The sequence below is a fragment of the Topomyia yanbarensis genome, chromosome 3, assembly GCF_030247195.1.
Source record: "Topomyia yanbarensis strain Yona2022 chromosome 3, ASM3024719v1, whole genome shotgun sequence".
Taxonomy (NCBI): Eukaryota; Metazoa; Arthropoda; class Insecta; order Diptera; family Culicidae; genus Topomyia; species Topomyia yanbarensis.
This window is the reverse complement of record NC_080672.1, coordinates 114,335,892-114,361,688: the sequence shown is the minus strand read 5'-3', so window position 1 is coordinate 114,361,688 and position 25,797 is coordinate 114,335,892. Positions and strand designations below refer to the sequence as shown.

General features: G+C 39.3%; 1 protein-coding gene across 2 annotated transcripts in view; it reads left to right on the top strand.

The window, feature by feature from the left end:
* Positions 1-15,305, top strand: part of LOC131690132 (bromodomain-containing protein DDB_G0280777) — a 351,834-nt gene extending 336,529 nt beyond the window's left edge. For both annotated transcript variants that reach the window (XM_058975671.1, XM_058975672.1), the window contains 3 exons: positions 10,587-10,863; positions 10,921-11,027; positions 11,098-15,305. In XM_058975671.1, coding sequence (XP_058831654.1) covers positions 10,587-10,863; positions 10,921-11,027; positions 11,098-13,899 — 3,186 coding nt within the window. In that variant the 3' untranslated portion in view covers positions 13,900-15,305. The remainder of the gene's footprint in view (positions 1-10,586; positions 10,864-10,920; positions 11,028-11,097) is intronic.
* The last annotated feature ends 10,492 nt before the right edge of the window (positions 15,306-25,797 follow it).

Below are 25,797 nucleotides of genomic sequence, written 5' to 3'. Positions count from 1 at the left end.
GGATTTTTTTAGCTGTAGAATTGAAAAATCTTTCAAGTAAATACAAATACATAGCAAATATAAGTAAATTTGAGTTAGTTTACTTTTAAAATTGCTTAGGCGTTGGCATAGTTCATCCACTATTGGGTCATCTCCCCTATATCATATCATCATATAATTTTGATATATGTCGCTTGGAGAAAATTATGAATAAAATTTCAATTATATCATGTTTTGGTTTGTCAATAATGATATCATATAATATATCATATTTATTTCAATCATATTGTCTTTTAAACATATTATTCATTTCGTTTATTTGATAGGCACAAATGCGTTAGCTTGGCGTTGCCAAATTCTTTTGTTTTTACATTTTGGATATTTTAAAACTAGGAGGTTACAATGTTGAAATATTTTTTAAAAAAAAAAGAAAAAAATTACAGCTATCTTAAGAGTAGCAATAAGATTCTATATACAGGAGAGGGGGCAAAAGATTTTTTTTATGAAAAAATTTTAAAACAAGGAATTCAATAGTAATAATTTTTAGGAAACATTTACAGTTATCTCAAAACTAACAATATAGTTTGGTACACAAAAGGGGGGAACAAATATTTATGAGAAAATTCGCAGGTGTTTTAAGACTAGGGATACAATTCTATTTACAAGATGGGGGACAATAGTTTTAACAAAGAGGTGAAATTACAACTATCTTAAAACTAGGAATACAGAATACAAATTTGAACTTTTTTAGCGGAGACTTATGCTTGGTCAAGATATTCAGAGGGTGGCTGTAGAAGCAGTTGTATCAAGGACAGGGGAGAGAAAGCGTAGATGGTGACCGGGAGAGAAGAGCAAACCTGCGAGGACCTGCGGGGAATCCTTCAAAAGTCATCGGACCTTGAGTCGCTCTCGCTTCAGTTTCCGTAGTGGTAAGTGCGACGGCGGTTACATAGTTGCAGTCTGGAGCTGATCGGTCCCACAAGGCAGAAGAAAGCTTCTAAAACGAGAAATAAAAAGAGAGGGGCTAAATTGGGATATTTGTCGTTTTTATGAAAGTATAAATAAGGGACATATAGGGGAAATCACGATTTGCCAGTATATCTCGGACTGGGATATTGGGTGGTCTACCTCGGGCCCGAAGGGAATCCTTTAACTGAGACCTGGCGTCCAAGTACTCGGCGCATACCCAGACAACGTGCTCGATGTCGTGATAGCCCTCGTCACAAGCGCACAGACTACTCTCCGCAAGCCGAATACGCCGCAAATGCGCATCCAAAGTGTAGTGGTTGGACATAAGTCGGGACAGTACACGAATAAAATCCCGACCCACATCCATCCCCCTGAACCAAGGCTTCGTTGATACCTTTGGAATAATGGAATGTAGCCATCGTCCAAGTTCACCATTGCTCCACGAGGTTTGCCAACTGTTGAGTGTCCTCTGACGACAAATACTTAACAATTCGTTGAAGCAGATTGGTCTTTCGTATATGTCACCATTTAATGCGCCCACCTTTGCTAATGAGTCGGCCTTTTCATTGCCCGGGATAGAGCAATGTGAGGGGACCCAAACAAAGGTAATTTGATAAGATTTTTCAGATAACGTACACAAGGACTCCCGTATCTTCCCCAGGAAATATAAGAATTGCTTTTTGGGCTTCATCGCACGAAGAGCCTCGATGGAGCTGAGGCTGTCCGAAATGATGAAGTAGTGATCTGTGGGCAGAGTGTCGATGATCCCAAGGGTGTACTGAATTGCATCTAACTCTGCGACGTAAACTGAAGCGGGATCATTGAGCTTGAATGAAGCGGTGATAGTATTGTTGAAGATACCGAAGCCAGTGGACCCATCGAAGTTTGATCCGTCAGTGTAGAACATTTTGTCACAGTCGACTTCTCGGAATTTATTATAAAATATATTGGGGATCACTTGCGGGCGTATATGGTCCGGGATTCCACGCATCTCTTCCTTCATGGATGTGTCGAAGAATACAGTAGAATCAGAGGTATCTAGGAAATGAACACGGTTGGGAGTATATGAAGAAGGATTAATGCTCTGTGCCATGTAGTCGAAGTACAAGGCCATAAATCGGGTTTGAGAATTAAGCTCGACGAGCCTCTCGAAGTTTTCAATCACCAACGGGTTCAGAATGTCGCATCGGATGAGCAATCGATATGAGAGTTCCCAAAATCGATTTTTTAGCGGAAGAACGCCCGCCAGCACTTCGAGGCTCATCGTATGGGTCGAGTACATGCAACCCAAGGCAATGCGCAAGCAACGATACTGGATTCTCTCCAGTTTGATGAAGTGTATGTTCGCAGCGGAGCGGAAACAGAAACACCCGTACTCCATCACCGACAATATCGTTGTTTGGTATAACCTGATCAGGTCTCCTGGTTGAGCACCCCACCATGTTCCAGTTATTGTTCGGAGAAAATTGATCCTTTGTTGGCATTTCTGTTTCAGATACCTAATGTGACATCCCCAGGTACCTTTAGAGTCGAACCAGACCCCGAGATATTTAAATGTGAAAACCTGGTTGATCGTTGCACCCATTAATAGAAGCTGGAGTTGCGCCGGCTCACGCTTCCTAGAAAAAACAACCAACTCAGTTTTCTCCGTGGAGACTCAATACCCAGCTGAAGAGCCCAAGCAGACAAATTGTCCAAGGTATTTTGTAATGGTCCTTGTAAGTCGGCAGCTTTGGGCCCTGTAACAGAGACCACGCCGTCGTCTGCAAGTTGCCTTAGCGTGCATGAATTGGCAAGACAATCGTCAATGTCATTCACGTAGAAATTGTAGAGCAGGGACTTAGACATGAGCCCTGGGGAAGACCCATGTAGCTAAATCGCGATGTTGTTAAATCGCCATGCGAAAAGTGCATGTGCTTTACAGACAACAGGTTTAGCAAAAAGTTATTTAAAATTGGCGAAAGACCATGCTGGTGCAGCTTCTCTGACAGAATGTTGATAGAAACTGAGTCAAAAGCCCCCTTAATATCCAAGAAGACTGATGCCATCTGCTCTTTGTTAGCATAGGCCATTTGGATTTCTGTAGAAAGCAACGCAAGGCAATCGTTCGTCCCTTTGCCTTTGCGGAAGCCAAATTATGTATCTGACAATAAGCCATTTGCTTCAACCCAATTGTCGAGGCGAAACAAGATCATTTTCTCGAACAACTTCCGAATACAGGACAGCATTGCAATCGGCCGATACGAGTTGTGGTCGGAGGCTGGTTTTCCTGGTTTTTGGATGGCGATGACCTTCACTTGCCTCCAGTCATGAGGGACAATGTTACCCTCAAGAAACTTGTTAAATAAATTCAACAAGCGCCTTTTTGCAGTGTCAGGTAGATTGTTCAGCAAGTTGAATTTGATTCTGTCTAACCGTGGAGCGTTATTGTTGCATGATAAGAGAGCAAGTGAGAACTCCAACATTGAAAACGGTGTTTCGTTCGCGGTATCGTGAAGAGACGCGGCGCGGCACGTTTTCTGTACCGGGACAGAGTCCGGACAGATCTTCTTGGCGAAAGCAAATATCCAACGGTTTGAATATTCCACGTTTGCTCATCGCTGTTTTTCTCGTTAACCCGTCGACGAACCGGCGCCAATAACTGCGTTTTTTGGCTTTCATTAGACTCTTCATTCGCCTTTCTAACGACGCGTACTGTAGATAGCTAGCGGGTAACAATTTCTTATATGCAGTGGACTTTTCCGCGTACAGCTCTGAGCACTCATTATCCCACCACAGGGTGGGTGACCGTCCATGGGTATTCGCGCTGGGTACTGGTTTAGTCTGAGCTTGATTCGCACTGTCGAGAATCAAGCCAGCCAAAAACTTGTACTCTTCCTCCGGAGGAAGTTCTTGAGTGGATTCGATTTTAACGGATATCGCGGTCGCGTAACTCTTCCAAACAATGTTCCGTGTGAGGTCATACGAGACATTGATTGTTTCCGATGGTCTTGAACCGTTAGCAATTGAAATCACGATAGGCAAATGATCGCTACCGTGGGGATCAGGGATCACCTTCCACATGCAATCTAACTGTAGCGATGTCGAGCAAAGCGATAAATCCAACGCGCTTGCGCGTGCTGGTGGTGTAGGAATCCGCGTCATTTCTCCCGTGTTTAAGATGGTCATGTTGAAATTGTCGCAAAGATCTTGGATTAATGTTGATCTATTATCATCATGAAGACAGCCCCATACCGTACCGTGCGAGTTAAAGTCTCCCAGAACTAGCCGCGGAGCCGGTAAGGATTCCGTGATATTACAAAGCGTTCGGTGCCCTACCGAGGCTCTAGGAGGAATGTAGATTGAAGCAATGCAAAGGTCTTTACCTTTGATTAAAACTTGACAAGCGACAATTTCAATGCCTGGTGTCGAAGGGAGGTTAATTCAGTTGAAAGAATAGCACTTTTTGATCCCCAAAAGTACTCCTCCATAGGGGTTTTCTCGATCCAGACGGATTATATTAAAGTCTTGGAAGTTGAGATTTATATCAGAAGTTAACCAGGTTTCACATAATGCGAAAGCATCACATTTTAAACTATTTAGTAATAATTTGAAGGAATCGATTTTCGGGAGGATACTTCTGCAATTCCACTGTAGGACAGTGATCGAATCAGTGACCTCGTTTGATGACTTAGCCATCGACGGATACGATCGCTGCAAGGAGGGGCCATTTAGCAGTCAACTGTTTCAAAAATGTTTGCACCATAGGGAGAAAATGTATCAGAATGCTTTTAAGAGGATCAGTAACATTGAAAGCTGTGAAAATTAAGTCCACTATGTCAGAAAATTTCATTAGTCCGCTACTGGACTGAGTATCTGTTTGAAAAAAGGGAACACTTGGGGTTTTTGGTGTCCCTGGAAGTGGTGGATAATCCTTGTTAGAATTAAAATTTCCAAGTCCTGGAGCAACTTGCTACGGCTTTAGTGCATCACTTCCATTGGATTTATTGATTGTAATTGGCGCACTCTGAGTGGACGACACCTTGGCACCCTTACGAGGCAATCTAGGGGAGGCTAGATTTTTCCTCTTCCTGGACTCCCCTGAGTTAACCAAAGATGTTCCCTCTTGTGGGTCGTCAGATTCTTGCTCAACGCCAGCCAAAAGAGCAAAGGAATTTTCGGAAGGGACAGATGGCGAAGCATTCTTTAGCATTTCTGCATAAGAGCGCTTCTAGCGTTCCTTAAGGGAGCGCTTAATTTTATCCCCGCGCTGTTTGTACGCAGGGCATGATTTAAGATCATGCGGAAGGCCCCCGCAGTAAATACACTTTTCAGTTTCTCCACCGCAAGAGTCATCCTCATGTTCTCCCTCGCATTTGCCGCACCTTTTCTTATTGCCACAATAGGTGGCTGTGTGGCCCAGTTGTTTGCAATTGCTGCAGTTCATTACCCGCGGAACAAACAGGCGAACAGGTAGACGAACCTTATCCAGGAGGAGATAGTTGGGGAGGGAAGACCCGGAGAAAGTCACCCGAAGCGAGTCTGACAATGAATAAGTTGTCTTATTATTCTCAGTTTTTGCGGAATACAATTGCTTGCATTCCAGAATCTTCACATGTTCAAGTGAGGGGTCCTTAAAGCAACCAACTCCGTACTTCAACACGTCTTCGCACTTCAAACCCGGTTCGGCGACGACCCCGTCGATCTCCACTGCTAAACAAGGAATATACGCTTTAAATTGCTTTGTAAAACGTTCGCTGCGAGCAATCTGGTTTGCCTGGTCGAGGTCATTCACTCATATGCGTATCTTATTAGCTCTAACACGTGTTATCTGAGCTACGGCCGGGTAGTTAGCAGTCAGCTCCCGTGAGATTTCTAAAATATTAAGCGATTTCGTGATGGGCCGGAAATAGACCACCCAGGGTTCAGTCGAACTGGCTGGGTATGTTTTAATACGGGGAGGACTGGGGGAATCAGGGGAGGGAGTAATTTCGGGTTTATCCGGTAAATCCATGGGAATATCATTACCATCCAATGTTCCTTCGCCCTCGGCCATTAAGGCACGAGGATAGCACGTGGTGTAAACGAGAGATGAAACTTATATTCAGGGGAAAGGGATCTAAGAAGTAGCGACCGATCGGGGGAAAGGGAAATGAAAAAAAAGATACTTAGCTTATTTAGCGGCTTGTCCGGTTATTCCACAATTCACTTCACCAACCTAGGCACCGGCGAACAAAGCCAGCCTCAAACAATGGTTGACGTTCACAATGTATATATAGTGATTTACTCTATGCACAGCACAAGAAAAACGATCTGCTTCGATCGAGAGCTCAGACGATTGTGTCTTTTAAACATAGTAAGAACAACAAAATAATATCTTTCCAAGACAGTTTTATGAAGCTATAATGATGCCATTAGAGATGAATCCTCCCAAGTACTGGCTCCAAATCGCGTTACTGGTAGTCTTGTTTTGTCATACGTTGAAAGGTAAATACATAAGAGAATTTACGTTTTGTAAAGTTTCTCGCTGATTACAGAACACAACAGAGAAAATGTTCCGCTGCAGACCCACGAAGCAGCAAGTAGCTTTAGATATTTGATTAGAACGGTTTTGGGATACGACAAGCCAAAAGAGCAGCACTCTGTAAACCATGGACAGTAAAGGAAGCAAAACGTATATAGATTGCAGGCAAACTGTTAAAGAAGAGTATAAGAGAGAAGAACATGCGAAGGAATAGGAATAAGCATTTTAAATATAGTAAGGATGTAATGCGCAAAACAGGAACACCTCAGAAAAAAATGAACAAATTATAAAACTACGCTGAACTAACGGCGAGTTCTAAGTTAGAACAACTTCTAACAAGTAGCTGCGACGGTAATAACAATATTAAAATTAGTAACACAGCGAAATTAAATGCAAATTGTACTAATGAGAATTATCTTTCACAAGAAATTATTTGATTTATCAATTAAAAACAGAAGGAAAAATATTTGGATTTATGTGATACAATTCTGATATTTTCAGGTATATTTACTGCCCTCAGTTAGATTTAAACCATCTTAGATATCCGTCTGTGTGATATAATTATTATATCAAACCAAGACTCAACAAAAATACTTTATATCAAAATAGACTGAGATATAATAAGATATAATCGATACATTTTCTTGGTATAAAAATATTATAAATGATATTTTAACAACTATCCAGCTATATTTTATAGCAAACAGAGATATATATTTTTTTCATGATATTATATCTTATTTTGATATAATTTTGGTGATAATTCCTGATCGGGATACGTTGTTACGTTTCGAAAACAGGACCTTGAACAAAAATCATTATGATTATAATTATGTTCAATTACCCTTCAGTAACGCCAGCATAATGCTTTTATTAGTGGAAATATTGGTTTTTGTTTTGTGAACTTCACTCATGGTTTCCGCCCTGTCACTATCAAATCGATTTTCTGTACGTAAACTAGTACACAACTTTAAGAACATTATTTATAAAACCAAAGGATGATTGTGATGTTTTTCATAGATTTAGGAACATTAGTTCACAAAATCAAAACAGTCTGGATGCTTTCTCGTGGACTATTTCACGGAACTCGGAATTTTATTCATGAATCCATTCAATCCTCGTGAACTAATTCATGACTTCTAATATATTAGTAACGATGCAATATCCGTGCTCGCGAAATAGTTCATAAAATCATGAAATATTGTTCATAAATTCATGGACTAATTATTCATGGATTCGTGAACTAGTTCATGATTCCTAGCACATGATTTACGATCTCTTCTGTGTGCTTGTAATACTTAGAATATTTTTCTAATTTTTTTCAATTTCATGAAACATGGTAATGAAATTTTCATATGAACTATTTCACAAGATTTGGAGTATTATTCGTGGAATCATTTTTGCTTTATGCGCTTTTTCATGAAATTTCCAGGCTATTGACTAGTAATAGGTACGAGCAGTAGTGATGAGAAAACTATTAGGACCTCGAAAATCGTTATTAATTTTTTTTGATTCATTTATTTGGCACGGCTCAAGGCGTTAGCTCCACGGAGCAGTGGATCTTTTAAATATTTACATGATGCAAAAAATAAAACAAATAAACAGTTAATACTAAGAGTATTCTAATATCAAGTTTTGTCCGTTCAATTGAGGATTGCAATTATCTCCAACAATAGCTTGAATCTTTCGCTGATTGTGGTGTAGCTAAAATTCGAATGGCATTCAGGCAGAGCTTTGCCTGTCAGACCGTGAAAATAATCCCGTTGCGTGAGGTACTCCATCAACTGTTTAGGGTTTTTTACTGGCCTGATATGGTCACCCTAAATTTAATGTAGCACAATCGAATAGTTTACTCTCATCTTTAATGCATAGGTAAAAAGGCTGTTTTACTTTATAAGCCCTGTTGAGAAAGAAAAAGCTTGAATGATGTTATATCTATCCTAAGTTCGGGGCTTCCAAAATACTGCAAGATGCGAGAAACCTGCTTGCAGCAAACTAAAGGGATGATGTCAGAGTAAAAGCAGACAATCAGCGCATATCTGCTTGGTTTCCACTGGTGACAACATCCCTTTGGTGTGCTACAAGCAAGTTTCTCGCATCTCGCATGGCAATGTCGGTCCCAGCCAGCCGTGGTGTTTCTGTGTTTCACTTAATTTTTGCCTTGCGCAAAAACCAAAAAGCAAACAAAAAGGTTGTTTTGAGACAAATTTGTACGTTTTTTTTTCGATTATAGAGGTTTTAACCTTAAGGTCATTCGCCTCTTCGGGTTAGAAATATCTCTTATGAAAAATTTCTAACCCTATGTGCGGGGTCGGGACTCGAACCCAAGTGCGCTGCGTACTAGGCAATCGATTTACCAATACGCTACGCCCACCCCCTTGTACGTTTTCCTTAACACAGATTTTTTTCTTTTGACCGATAGACACCTATTTTTGACCCAGTTGCATTATCGGGGTATAACTTTGAACGTTGGAGACATGTTTAAATAGCAGATGATAGTATCAGAAGCATTGCTAAGTTGAGCCTTATCTTTAGGCATCTTTTCATGAGTGCAGCAGGCCGTGCCTGGAATATACATTCATATAACATGGCATATTGAAGGACAAAAAATGAAAAGAATGCTATCTGTGGCGTCGATGAAACAATCCGGCCTGCTCACCACTGCGTCCACACATTATTGTAATGCAAACATAGACCGGTGTTCAGAGCCGCAGCATGCGGTTGGCCAGCTTGGCCCCCACCAAGGACGCCAGCCTCAGAGGGGCGCTGAACTCATGACCGACCTTATAATTTTCGTGAGGATAAATCATAAAATAAGTTAAAATAATGAGCCAGTTCCAATTAAACTGAACAATGAAAAAGAAGAGAATGTAAACACCAAAAGGTTGCAAAAATAATTCTGTTTTTGCTCGAGGAGAAATTGAGTTAGGTTCTAACTCCAACTGCTGTTTCAACTGACTGATCCCCATATGGGGATCATCAGAGTGCTACTCTTCCAAAAGAGCATAATGATTTGTCGTGGTGAGTGGCGTAGCTCTTTTGAGTTTTCTGCAGAAGTGCATAGATCGTTTTTAAAAGGAACGCTTTATATTCGTAGGACCCTAGTTCATATGGACTCTCTCATAATAGGCATACCTACTTCTCAGCATTCTCAAGAGTCATCCTCGCGATTCTCGGCACAATAGCCGAACAGACAGACGATTCTTGTCGAGGAGGACGAAATTAAACACCAAAGTTCACCCGATACGAGTTTCCCTTCAAACACACAATTTTGTCCCATCCAGTGCGATTTCCATTCAAAAACCTTCGCTCAATGAAGCAAAGGAACCTTGAGACAGCCAACCCCGTGCTTCAGTAGATCCACACACAATTTCGAGTCGGTGACCCCCCGTCGATCTCAACTTTGTAGGGGGACATTTAAACGCGGTCGTCCTTCATACAAGCCTTGGCACCATTAACGTCAATTGCTTGTTTTAGACAGAATATCACAATTTTGAACTTATCTGGACAACCCTTCGGGATATCTGTCGCTGTTGAACATGTCTGCGTTAGTTCTTTCAAAATTTTTACAATTACTAGCGAATTATCTTTGGTCTGAAAGAAGCTCAAGTATGGTCAACCGAGTTCCATCAATGTTTCTGAACGGGAAATCGGAATCTGGATCTTTTCAGGACAGTTTATTTATGCGCGGGCATAAAGCCCGGCGCAAAGTGAAAACTTAAATAACACTTAAGGCAGAGACAGAAATTATGGGAGATATAATAAATTGAAAGACAAGCCAAAGGATAGTAATGCAACCATGTGGTAAGTTTGGGGGGGGGGGGGACCCACACTTCATGGACAAGTATGAACTTTTTTGTTCCAACTATCTTCATCAAAATTGTTCACGTGGTGTATGACGACACCTCACACAAGTATGTCTTTGAAAATTCCTTGATGGAGACGTACTATGACTTAATAATTTTTGTACATATCGGTTACCAAAGCAAGAAACTGGATAAATTGGTTATTTCACCAGATTCGGAAATCCCTTGCTGCTAACATATGTAATCGGCCATTACTTGCGACTAGATATAAACCCTTTTCCTCGATTAAATGCATGTCTTAACAAAACTATACATTTGTCCAATTGCAGAATGAACTCGCTGATGTACTGCGCAAACGACGGAAGGATCGCCAGCACGAAGCTTCTGATGAGGACCTAGGACTCCCTCAGAGTCCAATTACTCCCCAGCGGAAGGATCGGGCCATCAATAAGAGCGAAGGGTCGCTCAGTATTCTAAGCATGACCAGCTCGGATCTGGACCTGGAGGAACGATCTGGTTCGAATGCCAGTGGATACAATCTGTTCCATATGGATTCATCAAGCTCCAGTGCGTGCAACCGATCCTCGGATAATCCGGATGATCATGGTAAGATTTGTGTGTGTGATTTTTTCGTTAACGAAGAGTGATACGAACATTTTGTAGGTTCGGATTCTCCGGCATCGAAGCTTAGTCACTCAGCTGCCAGACACAAGCTTGCTGTAAGACCAAAGAAGAAAGGACCCACACGAGCTCGTGCTCGTCCACGTGAGGTAACACTATTATCGCTCGAGATTATTTTCTCAAAATGACAAAAAATAATAAAATCATTATTAATTTTAGACAACGGTGCTTCCCGCAACACCAGAAGTAAACGAAGATTCATTGAAGCTGTCCACACTTGATATCCCGACGAATCTATGCGCGGACATAAACGAAGCAGAAGAGAAGTGTCACTCCTTGACCTACGGTATCAACCCGGGTGCTTTGGTAACTACCCAGTCGGTTTTGAGTTGCAGCAGTAGCACAACAGTAATCAACAAACCGTCGACACGGGAATCGAGCTGTATCAATTCAAAACATTCGGCATCGGCTTCCTTATCGACCAACAATTCCCACTCCAGCTCTGCAATCTACGTCAACAGGAACATTTCTAAGAGTTACGATTTCAACGGACTCGACCGAGAAAATCTAATTACCGAAGAACTGGATCTGATGGGTGGTAAACGAGACGACGATGGGTTCTTTAAAAGGATTTTGAATTATAGCTTTAAGAAAAAGAAACATGAGCAAGGATACAAGGACGATCAGTTGCATCAGTCATTGATCGCTCCTGTAGTATGTGCTAGAAGGGAGGATAATACAAGTACGATTTATATAACATCCAATGGTCCGGAACCTGTCATGAAACTGTCCCTTCCGATTTGTGAGGCAGATACACCGGAAATAAGTGGATACAAGAAGATAAAGGCTGGCCCGGCTGCCAGACAGAGAGTTTTCCCGAAAGATATTTTCAATTCGGAAGTAGACGGAACTCGTGAAAGTCAAAGATATTCGTCAAATGTGGAGGTCAACCGTCACTCGACTTCTTCCAATGGTAGTGGATCGATTATAATCGGCGATTCAAAAATTATTCAACACAAGAGTGAGGAATATTTGGTGTCCAAAACTAGAAAGTTGTCAGAGCGAAGCTTCGACGATGACGATGATGAGGAAGAAGGGTTCAGAAAATACCAACCGAATGTTGATAAAGTGAAAAATCCTAAAATTTACGGAGTTAGTCCGTATCAGCAACGTATTGCGAAGATTTCAATCCATCAAAATGAATCACCCAAGCAAAGCCCAACCAAACGGAAAGCTGTAGAAAAGTCCAAGAGCTTCCGCGTGTACAGCGATACTGTTTCCAACAATTTAACCAACGCCAACCAATTGCCTAGTCTTCCCAATCTAACGAATTCCCTGTCGGTCGGCAACTTTAGCAACAACTTCCTAGAGACGGAGCACAAATTCTTCAGTATGACCGAGAACATCAACAACGGACATCCGAAGATCTTCAAAGATTACATCACTAACGTTGATGACATGACGGACGAGAATCGGATGACAACGTCGAACAGCTCTCTACAGAAGTTTGAAATTAACGACAACAATTTGTTGAATCCACGAGAGCACGAACATTTTGACCACCAACCAAAATCTATTGTACTAACCACGAATAGCATCGCCCCGCCGGAACCTAGCAGCATGCTGAACAAGTCCAATCAAAACATATCCCAGATTGAGGAGACCATCGACAAACTGGTCTCGTCTCCATTCGTCAGTATTATCAAGGATGCCGGAAGCAACGACCGTCTGGATCAACCGGAACCGGTGTCTAACGTCGTACCAGAATTCATGAAAATTCAGTTGAACCGGGTGGAAACACCACGGTCCAAACCTAACGTGGTCCTATTGACGTCAACTCCGGTGAGCAGTACTCACCCAACACCGTCTCCGAGCCCAGCAATTCCACTGAGTAGCTGCCCTGGGGATGAATCACAAATCAAACTGCGGCGGTTCAGTAATGAAAACATTGAAATTACTGAAAGTAAACCACCCTTGCCACCTTCGGCGGTGATTACAGGATCCAGAGGTAGCTCTGTTGAGGCGCCCAAGAGTCCACCGGCATTCAAACGAGGTGAGCTTGGGTCAAAGCGTAGCTCGATCAACTTATCCCAAGAGATTTCGGATGATAGGAAAGTGATTCTGCAGCGCCGGACTTCTGTGACGGAGGAAAAAATCAAGTATGAACGACGGATTTCTTCATCTTCCGAGGACATAAAAATCGAGCGGAAGAAGTCCGGTTCGGAGGAATTGCTGGAGAAGAGGAATAGCAACTATAACAGTGGATCCAGCAGCGGTGATGAGCTGGTGGTGCTGCGAAAAAAGTCAATCGTGGATAATTTTAAGGACAAAGACAAGGACACGCCGGAATTGATGAAGGTGTTCGCTAGGAGGTCGCTGAAGCTTCGTTCGGACGAGGACTATAGGAACGGGGATGCTAAACCATTGTCAAACGTAGATAGTGATAAGGAGAATCAGTCCAGTGATGAAAAGTTGGATAAAATCATGAAACCGGAGGGGGCTTCCGTGGTTACCAAGAACATCGGTAGTGCATTGACCAAGGAACCAACTGATGGAAAAATCACGCCGGATAGTAACTCTAATGAAATGTTGCGTAAAAGTATTCCGAAACCATTTGGTGTTCCGAACAGGTTCGGCAATGCTGGTAACGTTCAGAGTCGAAATTCAACGTCTTTTGCGGAACTGCGTAAGTCATTGATACCAAGTAGTACGATTGCACCTGTGGCTCAAAATATTAACAACAACATCAACAACAACCACATGAAAAATGGAACAGAAAGTATCGATACTTCTGTATCGAACACTACCAGCAATAATAATAATAACAATAACAATAATAGCAATCGCCATACTATTGCCACAATGAATCAGTTCAATCTGAACGCTAGCAATAACAACAACAGCAACAGTGCCAACGGGAATGCTACAACCCTGGAAACAATCGGAGATGCTAACGAGTTCAAGGGTATCCTGCAGCGACGGGCAGAGTGGGAAAAGCGGGCTAAAGAAGGCTTCAAGTGAAGCTATGCATTTGGGGAACGAACAACTGTTTTGAAGCACTACAGAAAAAAGTGTCCATCTTGCTCAAACTGAGTCAACTATCTCGCGAATAGCATCGTTATGAACCACTGTAGATCAGTAGGAAATTTTTGAATGGAAAAAGTCCAACATACGATACATTTTTGCTCATCATCGGTGTTGTTTATTTTAGAAATCCTATCGTAGGGAACATCCCGTGCTCACATGTAAAGGGATGTCAGTATTAGCTATTTACCAGCAGATAGGCTGGACTTCCCGAGAAAGTAGTGTGTTCTCAACTAGATCTCCCCACCGAACTGAAACGATTGAGAATGATCCCCAATATATGAGCAAAACATAATTCTTACCATGAAGTAATCTGAAACGGCGCGTTAATTCCAAGCATAATTGCTATTTTCCGAGTAACTACCATAGAATCCTTGTTGTTTGTAGATAGCTGAAGGAATTGTTAATTGAAGTGGATTTGCAAATGTTGAATCCTGTTTCTTTTCTCAGACTATTTTGTGCAATCAAGTATTGGCAATATTACAATTGAATTTGATTGCTTCTTCCTACAGCTTACTGACTTATTACGAACGATAATCAAAAAAATGTAATCAATATTCATTTCATAACTAAAACAAATGTGATAAACTATAAATTTTATATATATTCGAACGCGATATTTTTAGATGTTTATTGATAATCGGTACTTTACCAAGTGTATATTTTCAAACTCTTAGAATCAGCTGCCCAGGATTTACTGTAGCGATGCGAATGATTTTTTTATATATCTATCTCGAGAAAATTATTGATTTGTTTTGATATATTGAATGAAGTGACGTTAATTGTAAGTTAGTTTTATATTGATTCGAAGAATAAGTTGTTGACTTCTTCAATATATTGTACATATAGAACGGCTAGATTTGTCTACTACCAGGTTGTAGTATTCAAAATAAACGATTTTTTGAAAGACAAGTCTTTATTTCTACATTCACGAAATATTTAGCATATTAGAAACCTATACACAAATATTTAACAGTTGTTGGATCCCATATATTTCACTGGCTTTCAATTTTATTCAACAGCAAAGCGGAATCAAAAATATCTGTATGGCGAACATCAGAAACTGTCACAATAAACAATATTTACTGAGTGTTGTAGCATTTTTTTCACAAAATCTTTACACGCGCATTCGCTAGACGAAAACTAGACACAATATACACCATTCAACTCCATATCTTCGAGATACACATTTACCCTAGTGAGATGTTGACAATTGAACAGGAATTTAACAGATGATTGATCACTACTACTTAGAGCAAGGACGCAGGTATAGAAATAACGTGAAAGAATCAGTGTAAATGTAGCTCTATTGATGAGAATAAAGTATCTAAAAACAATTAAAATCAATCATTTTGTTGTACGACCCGTTTTTGAGGAAGAGTATAAATATTAGCAAAGGGTACTGTTGTGTAGAAAATCGTAAATTTAACCGCTTCAAGGAAGAATAAATCTTTTTTGGTTCCATTTGGAGTCCTAATCCAGTGTTCAAAATTGGGGTTGATTAGTTATGACCCGACGTAGCGCATTGCATTTGAAATTTTTTAAGAGAATTAGTTTGGAAAAAGATGGGTGGGTAATCTTAGAGACATAACCGCAATGAAGTAGAATACATTTAAGTTTTCTGTGTTTTGGCTATTTCATTCATTTGAGTCAAAACTGCCCATATTAGCAATATTCTACAATGTTGGTGTGTGCAACAAGCGCCATCTTTTAAATATCATTTAAAAAGATCATAGTAGGCTACAGCAAATTTATCTTTTGAACCTAAAGAGATTGCAGTAGATTTCAATTACTTACACTGCCGTTCTACGCATAATTGTCCCATGTATATAGGGAATCCCATAGAAAATGGGACAATTAAGCTTATAACGGCAGTACAGTAATTGAGTTACGGGACGTTCACTATGATGAACTCCATAAATTCTAATTTTTACTTTCTTGTTTCTAGTTTTTCGCGTTAGACTCAAAGATAGTTTTAGTCATTACAAAATATGCAACTTGCTGGGAATACTTTGTAAAGAGTTATGCCTAATTTTGAATTTATTTTTGCCTGTTTTTGAACGCGTATAAGTTCACTATCGGCACAATTGTAATTATTTTAAAAGATATTTTAATAGAACTGGCTTCCCCTACGAAACGAAGGTAAAACCGTTTGTCCATGTCCCGTTCAGAAGTTATACACTGTTGAAAGCATTATGTCTGGCCCTCCTGAAGTCGCGTGAATGACTCACTGAACGAGTAGGCGTTGGTTTTAAAGACGCTTTCACTTGATTTTCTGAGTGACGCGCACTCTGCGTACAAGCGTGTCTTCTGGAGGGTTAACACCGATATTAAATGATTTTCTAACAGATGATATACAATTTTATCTCGGTTTGGTTTATCGTAAGAATTTTAGATTCAGATTTTGTCGTCTTTTGCACATAGGTATATAGTGTCTTGAAATTATTTTTGGGATTACCAAGTGAGTTTCCTTCTTTTACAATTTGCACCATTTTCTGAAAATATTGTTGATGAAAAGTTGCAAATGCAAATGCGACATCACTGACCACTAGTTGGAAGGTCGAGGAAAGACGACAATTCGTTTTGGTTATGCTAGTATTAATAGACGAACGGAATCGGCTTATCGGGCTTCAAGAGCTCAGTCGTAATGCTCCTCCAGAAGCCAGCGAGGCCTACCTGGTTGGTTGGTTCGAAGATACCTATCCATGCCAAGCGAGTGGCACGCCGAAAGACATGTACATTAAGACTCAAGTTACTTTCTTTGAGCATAGGTAGTATGCGTAGGAAAAATTGTGTACAGCTTTTATCCTATAAAGCATTCATTAAACTCTAAAATATGAAAATCAGTCGATTTATTAGATTATCAGGATTCGAATCATGCAAAAAAGTTGGGGTAAAAACAATTGACTGGGCGGAATGGTGCTTTTGAAAAAGTGGCTGTGGTTTTTTCACTACGCAACTGTGTTGCGTGCCCCTGGACTATGGTTCGTCGCGGTGCGGATGTGGGCGGAAAATGGATAGTCCGCACCGCAACCGCAAAAAAATCATAAAACCGCACCGCTTACCGCAACCGGTAATGCAATAAATGCGGTAAAATTCTGTATTTTTGAAAAGTGTGTTGAAAAATTATTCATTACTTTGTATAACCATATAGGGTGATGAGCCTATTTTGGCACCATTAGGGAGAGGGTCGCACTATTTTTTGAACAACTTTAAAAGAAGCCATATTATCTATAACCTTTCTCAGCATAAAGTATCAGTGTACTGTTTCTTAAACATCTATATAATGCTTATTTAGCAGAATTGCCTCAATTTTCAGCATAAATGAAAATAAATGTTCCATTCTGTGCATCTATTCCCACCTCAACGATCCTATTATCGCCTAATGGGTGTGCCAATTTCCACCTCATCGAAAAACAATCTAGTTGAAACGCAATGCCTCATATTCCATTTGCGTCGATTCTAACTAGGTATCCAGATCATGGACGCCAACGTGTGATTTGTAAAACGAATCATTCTGCTTTTTTCAGCCGATCAAAACAAACGTAAACATCACGCACATCAATGAAACTCATCAGCTGTTAGTAGAAGAGCGCGCAGAATTGCGCACGCAGAAAAAAAAACCCTTCGAAGGTTAGCAACTGGAATGACAAGTTTCACATCACACATTGCTTTCTCCCGATTCGAATTGTATGTGCAGATGAAAATAAAATATCTGCAATAAACAATTAGTTGAATAACTTGAAGTAATTGATTACTTATACCTGAAATTGCATTACATTATATTTACAAGTTCATGTTTTGGTTTGGCCGCACTGGTGATTCTTTTCTGTATGATGGATACAAAAAGTTGGTTTTGATTGTGGTAGTGTATCAGCCAAACATGCCAATAATAGGAACCCCCGTATTTAGTTTTATCCTATTATAACACTAGGTCTATTCTAGTGTTTGACGAGTGATTTTAAAGTGAAATTATCGTAAAAAGATTCTCCAGCTAAAATAAAGGTATGTATCAGTGCAATGTTTAGTATATTTGTGCTGGAATAACGAGATATGAGGCGGTAAATGCTGGCTCGTAAGTGTTTATTTTGCTGAGCGCCGTTGCATCCAGTTTCGGTTCAAGCTGGATTTAGAGGATAGTTCTAAATACATATGTGCACAACAAATAAAGAATATAACTTGAGCTTATTTTTTCTCACCTGCTTTAGCCAAATCGATAGTGTCATTATCTTATATGCTTGGTTCGAGACCAAGGGGTACGAAATAGGGTCACAATAGGCTCAACTGCCATAATAGGCACATCACCCTATAATAAAATATTATTCTTATTTACACGAAAATGAACTTTGACGGACTATTCAGAATGTATCATTTATTAAAAAAATGTCAACTTTGCAAGTTTTATTAATAAAATGCCGAACATTTTGAGATAAATACTTTCGAAACAAGGTAAATATTAGCATAGCACTGAAGTCCTATGTAGCTGTATTTCATCATTTTACACGAAAAAACGTTCTTCCGCAGCAATTAATAGGAAAACTTTTAATTTAATTATCAGAAATCATTCTACACATAACATAACAGGAATCCAACCCATCTCAACCGGTACAGAGTTGTTGAAGGACATTTGAAAAACTGCAAAAGTTGTATGATTTAAAGCATACAGCAGAAATGTACGAATAGAGGATTTTAGGAACAAAATTCCTCAAAACACTTACTTCGTATTTTTCAAGAAATGGATGTATTCTTATTCAAATACTAAGATTGCTCCCTTAAAATTGTATGAGTTGTAATTTTCTAATAGCTAGTTCGAATGTTCTACTTTTTGATGTATTTTTTCTAATATTTTTCCATAATGCCAATGGCAAAAACTTCAATTGAAGTTGGTAGGGGTCAAAAATTGTCCAAACTGTGCAAAACTTGGCATCTGGGCTAACTTTGACACTTGTCACATTATTAAGGCAGGCTTTTAGAAACACAAAAAAAAAATCGAAATACCCTACACTAACTTCGAAAGCTTTGATTTTAAAAAGTTACAAAATACTCCTAACTGAAAAATATTAGTTGTTAATTTGGTAGAAAATATTCCCAGTTGGACGAACAATTGACGTATGCGAAAAAAAGTTATGTATAAGGAGTCTTAAAAACGGACTGCAGAAAATTTTATTGCGAATTTACACAGAAACCAAAAGAGATAAAAATACGATGTGGAAGAACGAATGATAAGGTTATCAGCCTAATTTGGACCCTTCCTTATTTTGGACGCTTTTCAAACATTTGTCTCCCTTACTGCTGATTCCTCCAAATTCGATTGATTTGATGATGATAATTACATTCTTTGGGTTGTTTTTAAGTCTTAAAACTTTTTTAAGTTCATCTTTAAGTTCTCCAAATTAATCAAAATTCACAGTTGAGAAAATGTCATCGTGAACGATTCATAATTCCATAAATTGGATTTTACAGTACAATTCAATTGTTTTCCAATGATTGAATTGTGCATTTTATATATTTGAAAAGGTTCGTAAATTTTTCGAAGTGTTCAAAATATGTTGTAAAAATAATGATGTCAAATTATATTGGACACAGCTTATAGATTTTATTTTTTAGTAAAAGATTGTTTATCATATTAGAATAAAAATAAATAAATAAAATGTAAAAAAAATCAAGTAGCAATAGGTCGAAAACAGATTATATTCAGATTTCTTTTCAAATCATTGTCAAGTCCATGGAAATTAGAGCAATTAGATGTTTATTATATTTCCCTATAGTAAAGTAATAAGTTGCGTTGTTCTTAAATGGTAAAAGTCAAAGTTTTAATTCACTTTTTAATGCAGACTGCAGACTTCATCAATTTTTTTTTTTAAGTGTGGTTGCGGTAATACCACATTTCCCGCACCGGTAAAAGCACATTTCCCGCACCGTATCCACGAGAAAAAGTGTCTCACCGCACCGCAGTTATTGCGGTGCGGGTGCGGTAAATACCGCGCGGTTGCGTTAATTACCGTAACCGCGACGAACCCTACCCGGGACAGTGTGGTGGTGTGATGAAAAATCACCGCCGCTTTTTCAAAAGCACCATTCCACCTGGCCAATTGTTTTTCTACCAACTATTTTGCATGATTTGAATCCTGATAATCTAATAAATCGACTGATTTTCTTCTTTTGGAGTTTAATAAATGCTTTATATGGATAAAACAGTGACAAAGTTAAACGCATTTTGTCTAACGCATACTATCAAGCGTTCAATTCGTGTAAACGCTCACCGAAAGTTCTTTGAACCTTAACTGCGCAAAATGTACATTAACTAGAGAAAAGCAAATTATCTTTTTAAGCGAAGAAAATAGTCTCCCTGAAAAGAGTGGCTTTTCCATTCTTTCGGCCAGAAAGACTGCCGATTTAGGTTGTGGAGGCCTTCTTTTAGATCTTCTTCGGCAGAAGAACGATCTGGATGCTATGCAACACTCCACGTTGTGGGCAATGGTCACATTCGAGAGCAATTTGTTCAGCTCTTCGTCATTTCGATTGGCCAGCTGCAGATTACAGAGGATGAACCTGTTCTTTTTGTTATCACGGGCAGCGTTTCCTGTTAGCTTCAATACTTCGGCAGCAAGATATTCCATCACTGCTGTTAGGTAGACGGGTGCTCCGCTACCGACACACTTGGCGTAGTGACCCTTTCTCAGCAAAGAATGGATTCGACCGTCAGGAAACTGGAGACCGGCACGAACCGAGCAGGGTTTTGGCTTTCTAGCACGAGTTTAACACACCAATGATGCCGCTCTCGAATTTGACTATCGGCTTTGTACTTGGTTCAGTTTACGTTCGAAGCCAAGGGGTCTGGCTATGGACCCGAAAATAAAATCAATGCTAACGTCCATCGCATACTACTCTTTTCCTACAGTGTGTTCTGTGCTCGGTTCAGTTTACGTTCAACGCAAAAGGGGCCGGTAAATATAACGAAAGCAAAATCAATCTATTATTTTCATTTTTGTGCATTCTACGGAATTGTTTTACAATCAGAGGGCGTAAAAAGCTAATTTTCATTCAGTACGACAGATATTAACGTTCAAACATCGGCTAAAATTCCAGCCGAAAATTTTGAAATGGGGTACCTCTTTTGAAACATTGGAAGAATTCTACTTTAAAACTGACAGTTTTTTTCTGTATTTACTGTTTGTGTATGGGCTAGAAACAGCTCTAAATATTTTGTTTGATCGTTTCAGTGTTTGCTATTATTGCCCATTACTGTGCACTAGACTTCCCACAAACAGAATCAATTTTTGAAAATTCAATCGGCCCACCCCTGAGTCGATTTCTACCAGGAGTACTTGTACCAAATTTGAAGTAAAACGGACAAGTCTAGCTACCGGACCACGTGCCTGAAGTTTGTATGGGATTTTTCGACAATTTACATGGAGAAAATCCACAAGCTACGGAGTGTATACACAAAAACAGGTATATTTCCACCCAGTGCTAAATTGTTCCCTTGGCGGATTACAAACTGACAAGAAAATCTTTCGATTTAATCTACTAGTCTCATTGTGTAGAGTTCCAGTTCGTAAATTTGGGATTACGATATGAGACGATGGCTAGCGAGACGTATAGATGATCAAAGACGATGTACAGAAGTTACATCTAACAAATTGATATCTGAGCTGCCCCAAATTGGTGTGGCGAGCATTTGGATCACCGCCGATTCTGAGGGGAACCCATTTCTGCCACAGTATGATACAACCCTTTTGAAATCATCATAAGGTGATGGTTCGTTATCCGTCAAATATGCCAAACAATAGACGAATTTATTGTTTATGGTACCAACAGCACAAATATCGCAAGTGGTGGGGTTGGATATTAGACGTACGTCAATAGCATTATTTGCAAGAATCCAGCTTTTTACGTGCCATGATGGCGCTCTCAATTGTTCAGTTCGTAATACGTTTAATGACACTTTTTTGAAAATAATCGTTTACGTCAACCGCCCAGTGAGATTAAGTCATCCTACGTTAGTCAAATGTGTTGGATGCCCTAATAAAAATATTATACACAAACGATACCACATATTGTTCTGATGATACCCTAAACTAGGGTTACCAAATGGACTAAGAGCAAATTAAGGACATCCCTGCCAAATCTATTCGGAATTTGAGCCTGAATCATTTGTCACTTGAGCCAAAATTCTGAAAAAAGTCGGGATTCTGGCTTATTTTCCAGCAGTTGTTCTGGGACAAATTTAAATGGTGTACTGCCAATATTGAACGAAGATAACCACTTTGGCCAAACCTCATATCGAGCTATCAAACAAATTTTGGTTACTGAGTAAAAGAACTTTTGGTTGGAATGAACAATCACTGGAAGTATTTGAAATTGACAATCGAAATTGATTCTCTTGGAATAAAGTTGATCTGAATAATTTAATACAGGGTGATTCATCATGACGTTTTTTTGATCTCGTAAATCGCGAAATATTTATTTGTCCATCGAAAGAACATTTTTTGCCATTTATTGTTTGAAAACAATTTATTTCAAATATTGACCATGTTGGCGCTTGACGTAGTCCATTCGACTAGTCCAATTTTTGATGACGGATTTCAAGTGGTATCTGGCTAATTAGGCGAGTAATGCTGGTTTCTGATGCTTGGGAATGTCACCGCCGCTATGTTTTCTTCAATGTGTGCTGGATGTGGTCGATTTGTTAGCTAATCATCCAATAACGAGAATTGAAACTTTTACTCTTTGATTGTTTGGCGAATAGTGGAGTCAGTTGGCCGATTATGTCGACCATATTATTGGCGGAGTGCACGAAACACATTTCTCACAGATCGCTGATTTTCGGAATATAGTTGAATAATTAGAAAACTGTGAGCACACTGTAGTGGCAAACAATACTAAACTACAATAACATGACATGCCCTGTTAAAAAACATCATGTTGAACCACCCTGTATATGCCAAGGTTTGAGAATAAAAATAAGGACATTTGAATTAAAATAAGGACGCTTTCCAAAAACCTCGAAAATAAGGACATGTCCTTTAAAATAAGGACGGTTGGTAACCCTACCTAAACAGGTCGTTAGGCTCTTAAATCATACGATGTTTATTAGAGTGTTTATTCAATGAATTCAACTGGGTGTTGCTGTCAAGCTGGCGTAAACGATTATTGTCAAAAAAGGGCAATTAAACGTATTACGAACTGCACAATTTAGACCGCCATTATAGCACGTAAAAAGCTGGACACATGCACGAGGCATTTCACGTGGATTTGGCATGCCATTTTTTGTTGAAAGCTACGAATATGGGTATCTTTCCAACATAGATGTTTCCTTTATGGAAATACGGTTCTTGAACCAAAACTATCGAAACTTTTCTTTCCTGCACAAAACAGGAAAGATTCATAGTTGCTATACGTTTATGCAGAAGATTAATTTGGGCTTCTCTAATTATACTCGATCACAGCACTACACATTTCATCATTACTACATGTGCAGCAATTATAATATACCAAATAGGTTGGCTTATAATCGCCCATAGCGAACCCCGAAATGGGTATTAGGGACATGTCCATCATTTGAATCCCACGATATGTGAAGAAATAAACGTCCCCTGTGTCAGAGATTTGCGTAGCATAGCAAATAATTACTTTTTATATAAGTATTTGAAAATTTTTTAACAGTATTTTTAAAATTAAACATATTAACGGTCATTAATTCGCAATCAATGGCTGTAAACTTTCTATTTTTGAATCCATTTGAGTCACTGAAAATAATTCGACGTAAGACCGAGTTTAGATGGCACAGATCCGATTGGTGTGCGTGTGACTAAGCATCATTTCCCGGCTTCGCGACGTTTGTAACTTTTGCTTTCGACGATATTTGAAGCTAACCTCCGCTAATGGCATATTCGTCGCTGTTGTGCTATTTTATGACAAACGCAATTTTGGGGTAAACTGAGTTAGATATACCACATTACTTGTCAGAAATATCTCTACAATGTGGTGTATTCAGAATTTTAAGATTCTGCTTGGTTACTCAGATATAGCGAGGAACGTGATGAGAAATTGTGAGTATTTTGCTGTATCTTGGGATTGGCTCAAATTATAATAACGTTTTAGATGACCTTATGTGTAAAAATGTCTGAGGAATACAATAGCATAATAATTTTCAACAGAAAAATATAAGTATGTATTACGAGAAAAATGCAGCTTTACTCTTAAACTGGATATATTGCATATTTGGCAACACTATAACCAAAAATACTATTTTTTCTAGATTCTTTGACCAATTTTCTTAAAAATGCATCACACCGATTGTTTCTATACCGAATTAAGTCAAAGGTATGAATTAAAGTAGAAATTTGTTGATTCACTTGTATAGAAAATTTTCCATACACAATTAGGACACGTCATTCAAATTTTGTCACCAATACAATAGATAGAAATATAAATTTTCTTCTCTATTTCTACTATTCGTAAGTTATTTAATCTCAAACTTTAAAAATAGTTTTTCTCGAAAAGTGCGAAATGCCGCTTTTCATAAGATAGCACAACAGCGACGATATGAGATTTTCGCAGGTCATCAAAGTGAGATGTACCACCTGACGTGGGCAGTACCACACGACGATTCCTCTTAAACCGGCTGCCTCATCAGCTCATTCATGTCACTTATCGCACTCAATGAAGATGTCGCACTGCTGATTCAGCACAAGTGGGCAGACACGGAATGAAAACATTTCCTTGGAATGTCATGTTTGAAAATAGGATATCATATCATTGGGGTTATTTTTTCTGAACAGCTCAGCGGAAGGAAAACAATGTATCTCAATTCCAGTATGTATGTAGATCATAATTCGTGCGTAAACATCCATAAATCATTCGCGTATCGTCGTAAAATATTGATGGTTTGTTAAAGCGTGGTTGAGCTAATTTGTAACGCCCAGTGCAGACAAATGTAGTGGGAAAACGATAAAAATCGCCGTTAGGATCAAATAAACAGGAACGGTATTTGAAAACTGAGCAGGCGGCACACTTTGGGTGATGATTAACTCAGAAAATAGTAGGTAACAGAAGCGATTTGGTAGTATAAACACAACGAAACGAGTGTTGACCTGATCGCTTTTTTGCTCAGACAGCTAAGTGATCAATCGAGTGGGAAGCTATATGCAAATCAATTAGCAAAGAAATCTACTTTGACTAGTAGTACACGGAAAAAGAAGTTACAAAAATCAACAGCACTGTATATAGCTAGATAGCTAGATAACTACAATACATTTGGGTGGTTCATAAACCACGTAGATTCATGGGGAGGGAGGGGGGTATTAGTAAAAGTCTACGTTTGTCTACGAAAGGGGACTTCTCGTACTACTAATTATTATGTTTAAGCTGACCAACTCTGACGCAAAAATCCGTACACTGTGCGGACTGTTTGTTTGAGCGTGGTGAACGATTTCGCTTCGTTGCGGTATGGTGTACGGATTTTTTCGTCAGAGTTGGTCAGCTTAATTATGCTTAACCTTCCGACAATCGCGCTAGTGCACTGAGTGCACGCAGCTCTGAGAAACTAGCGAAATCGTCGTCAGCTGCTGCTCGTTCAGTGGGCCATATGTGCGACTTCCGGAGGGTTAAATGTTTCTGTTTAAGATACTAATCGACGTAGCTAGATATATGATATTCATACAGATACTTTGGAATTGCTATACTATTGTGATTCCTACCAGAGATGGGCGAATGAATCACGAATCGATCAACAGAATCGACGCTTCAAAAAGAATGAATGAACGGCCAGACTTTTATAATGAACTGCGATTCACTGAAAAAGTAACTAATTATTATTATAAGCCTATT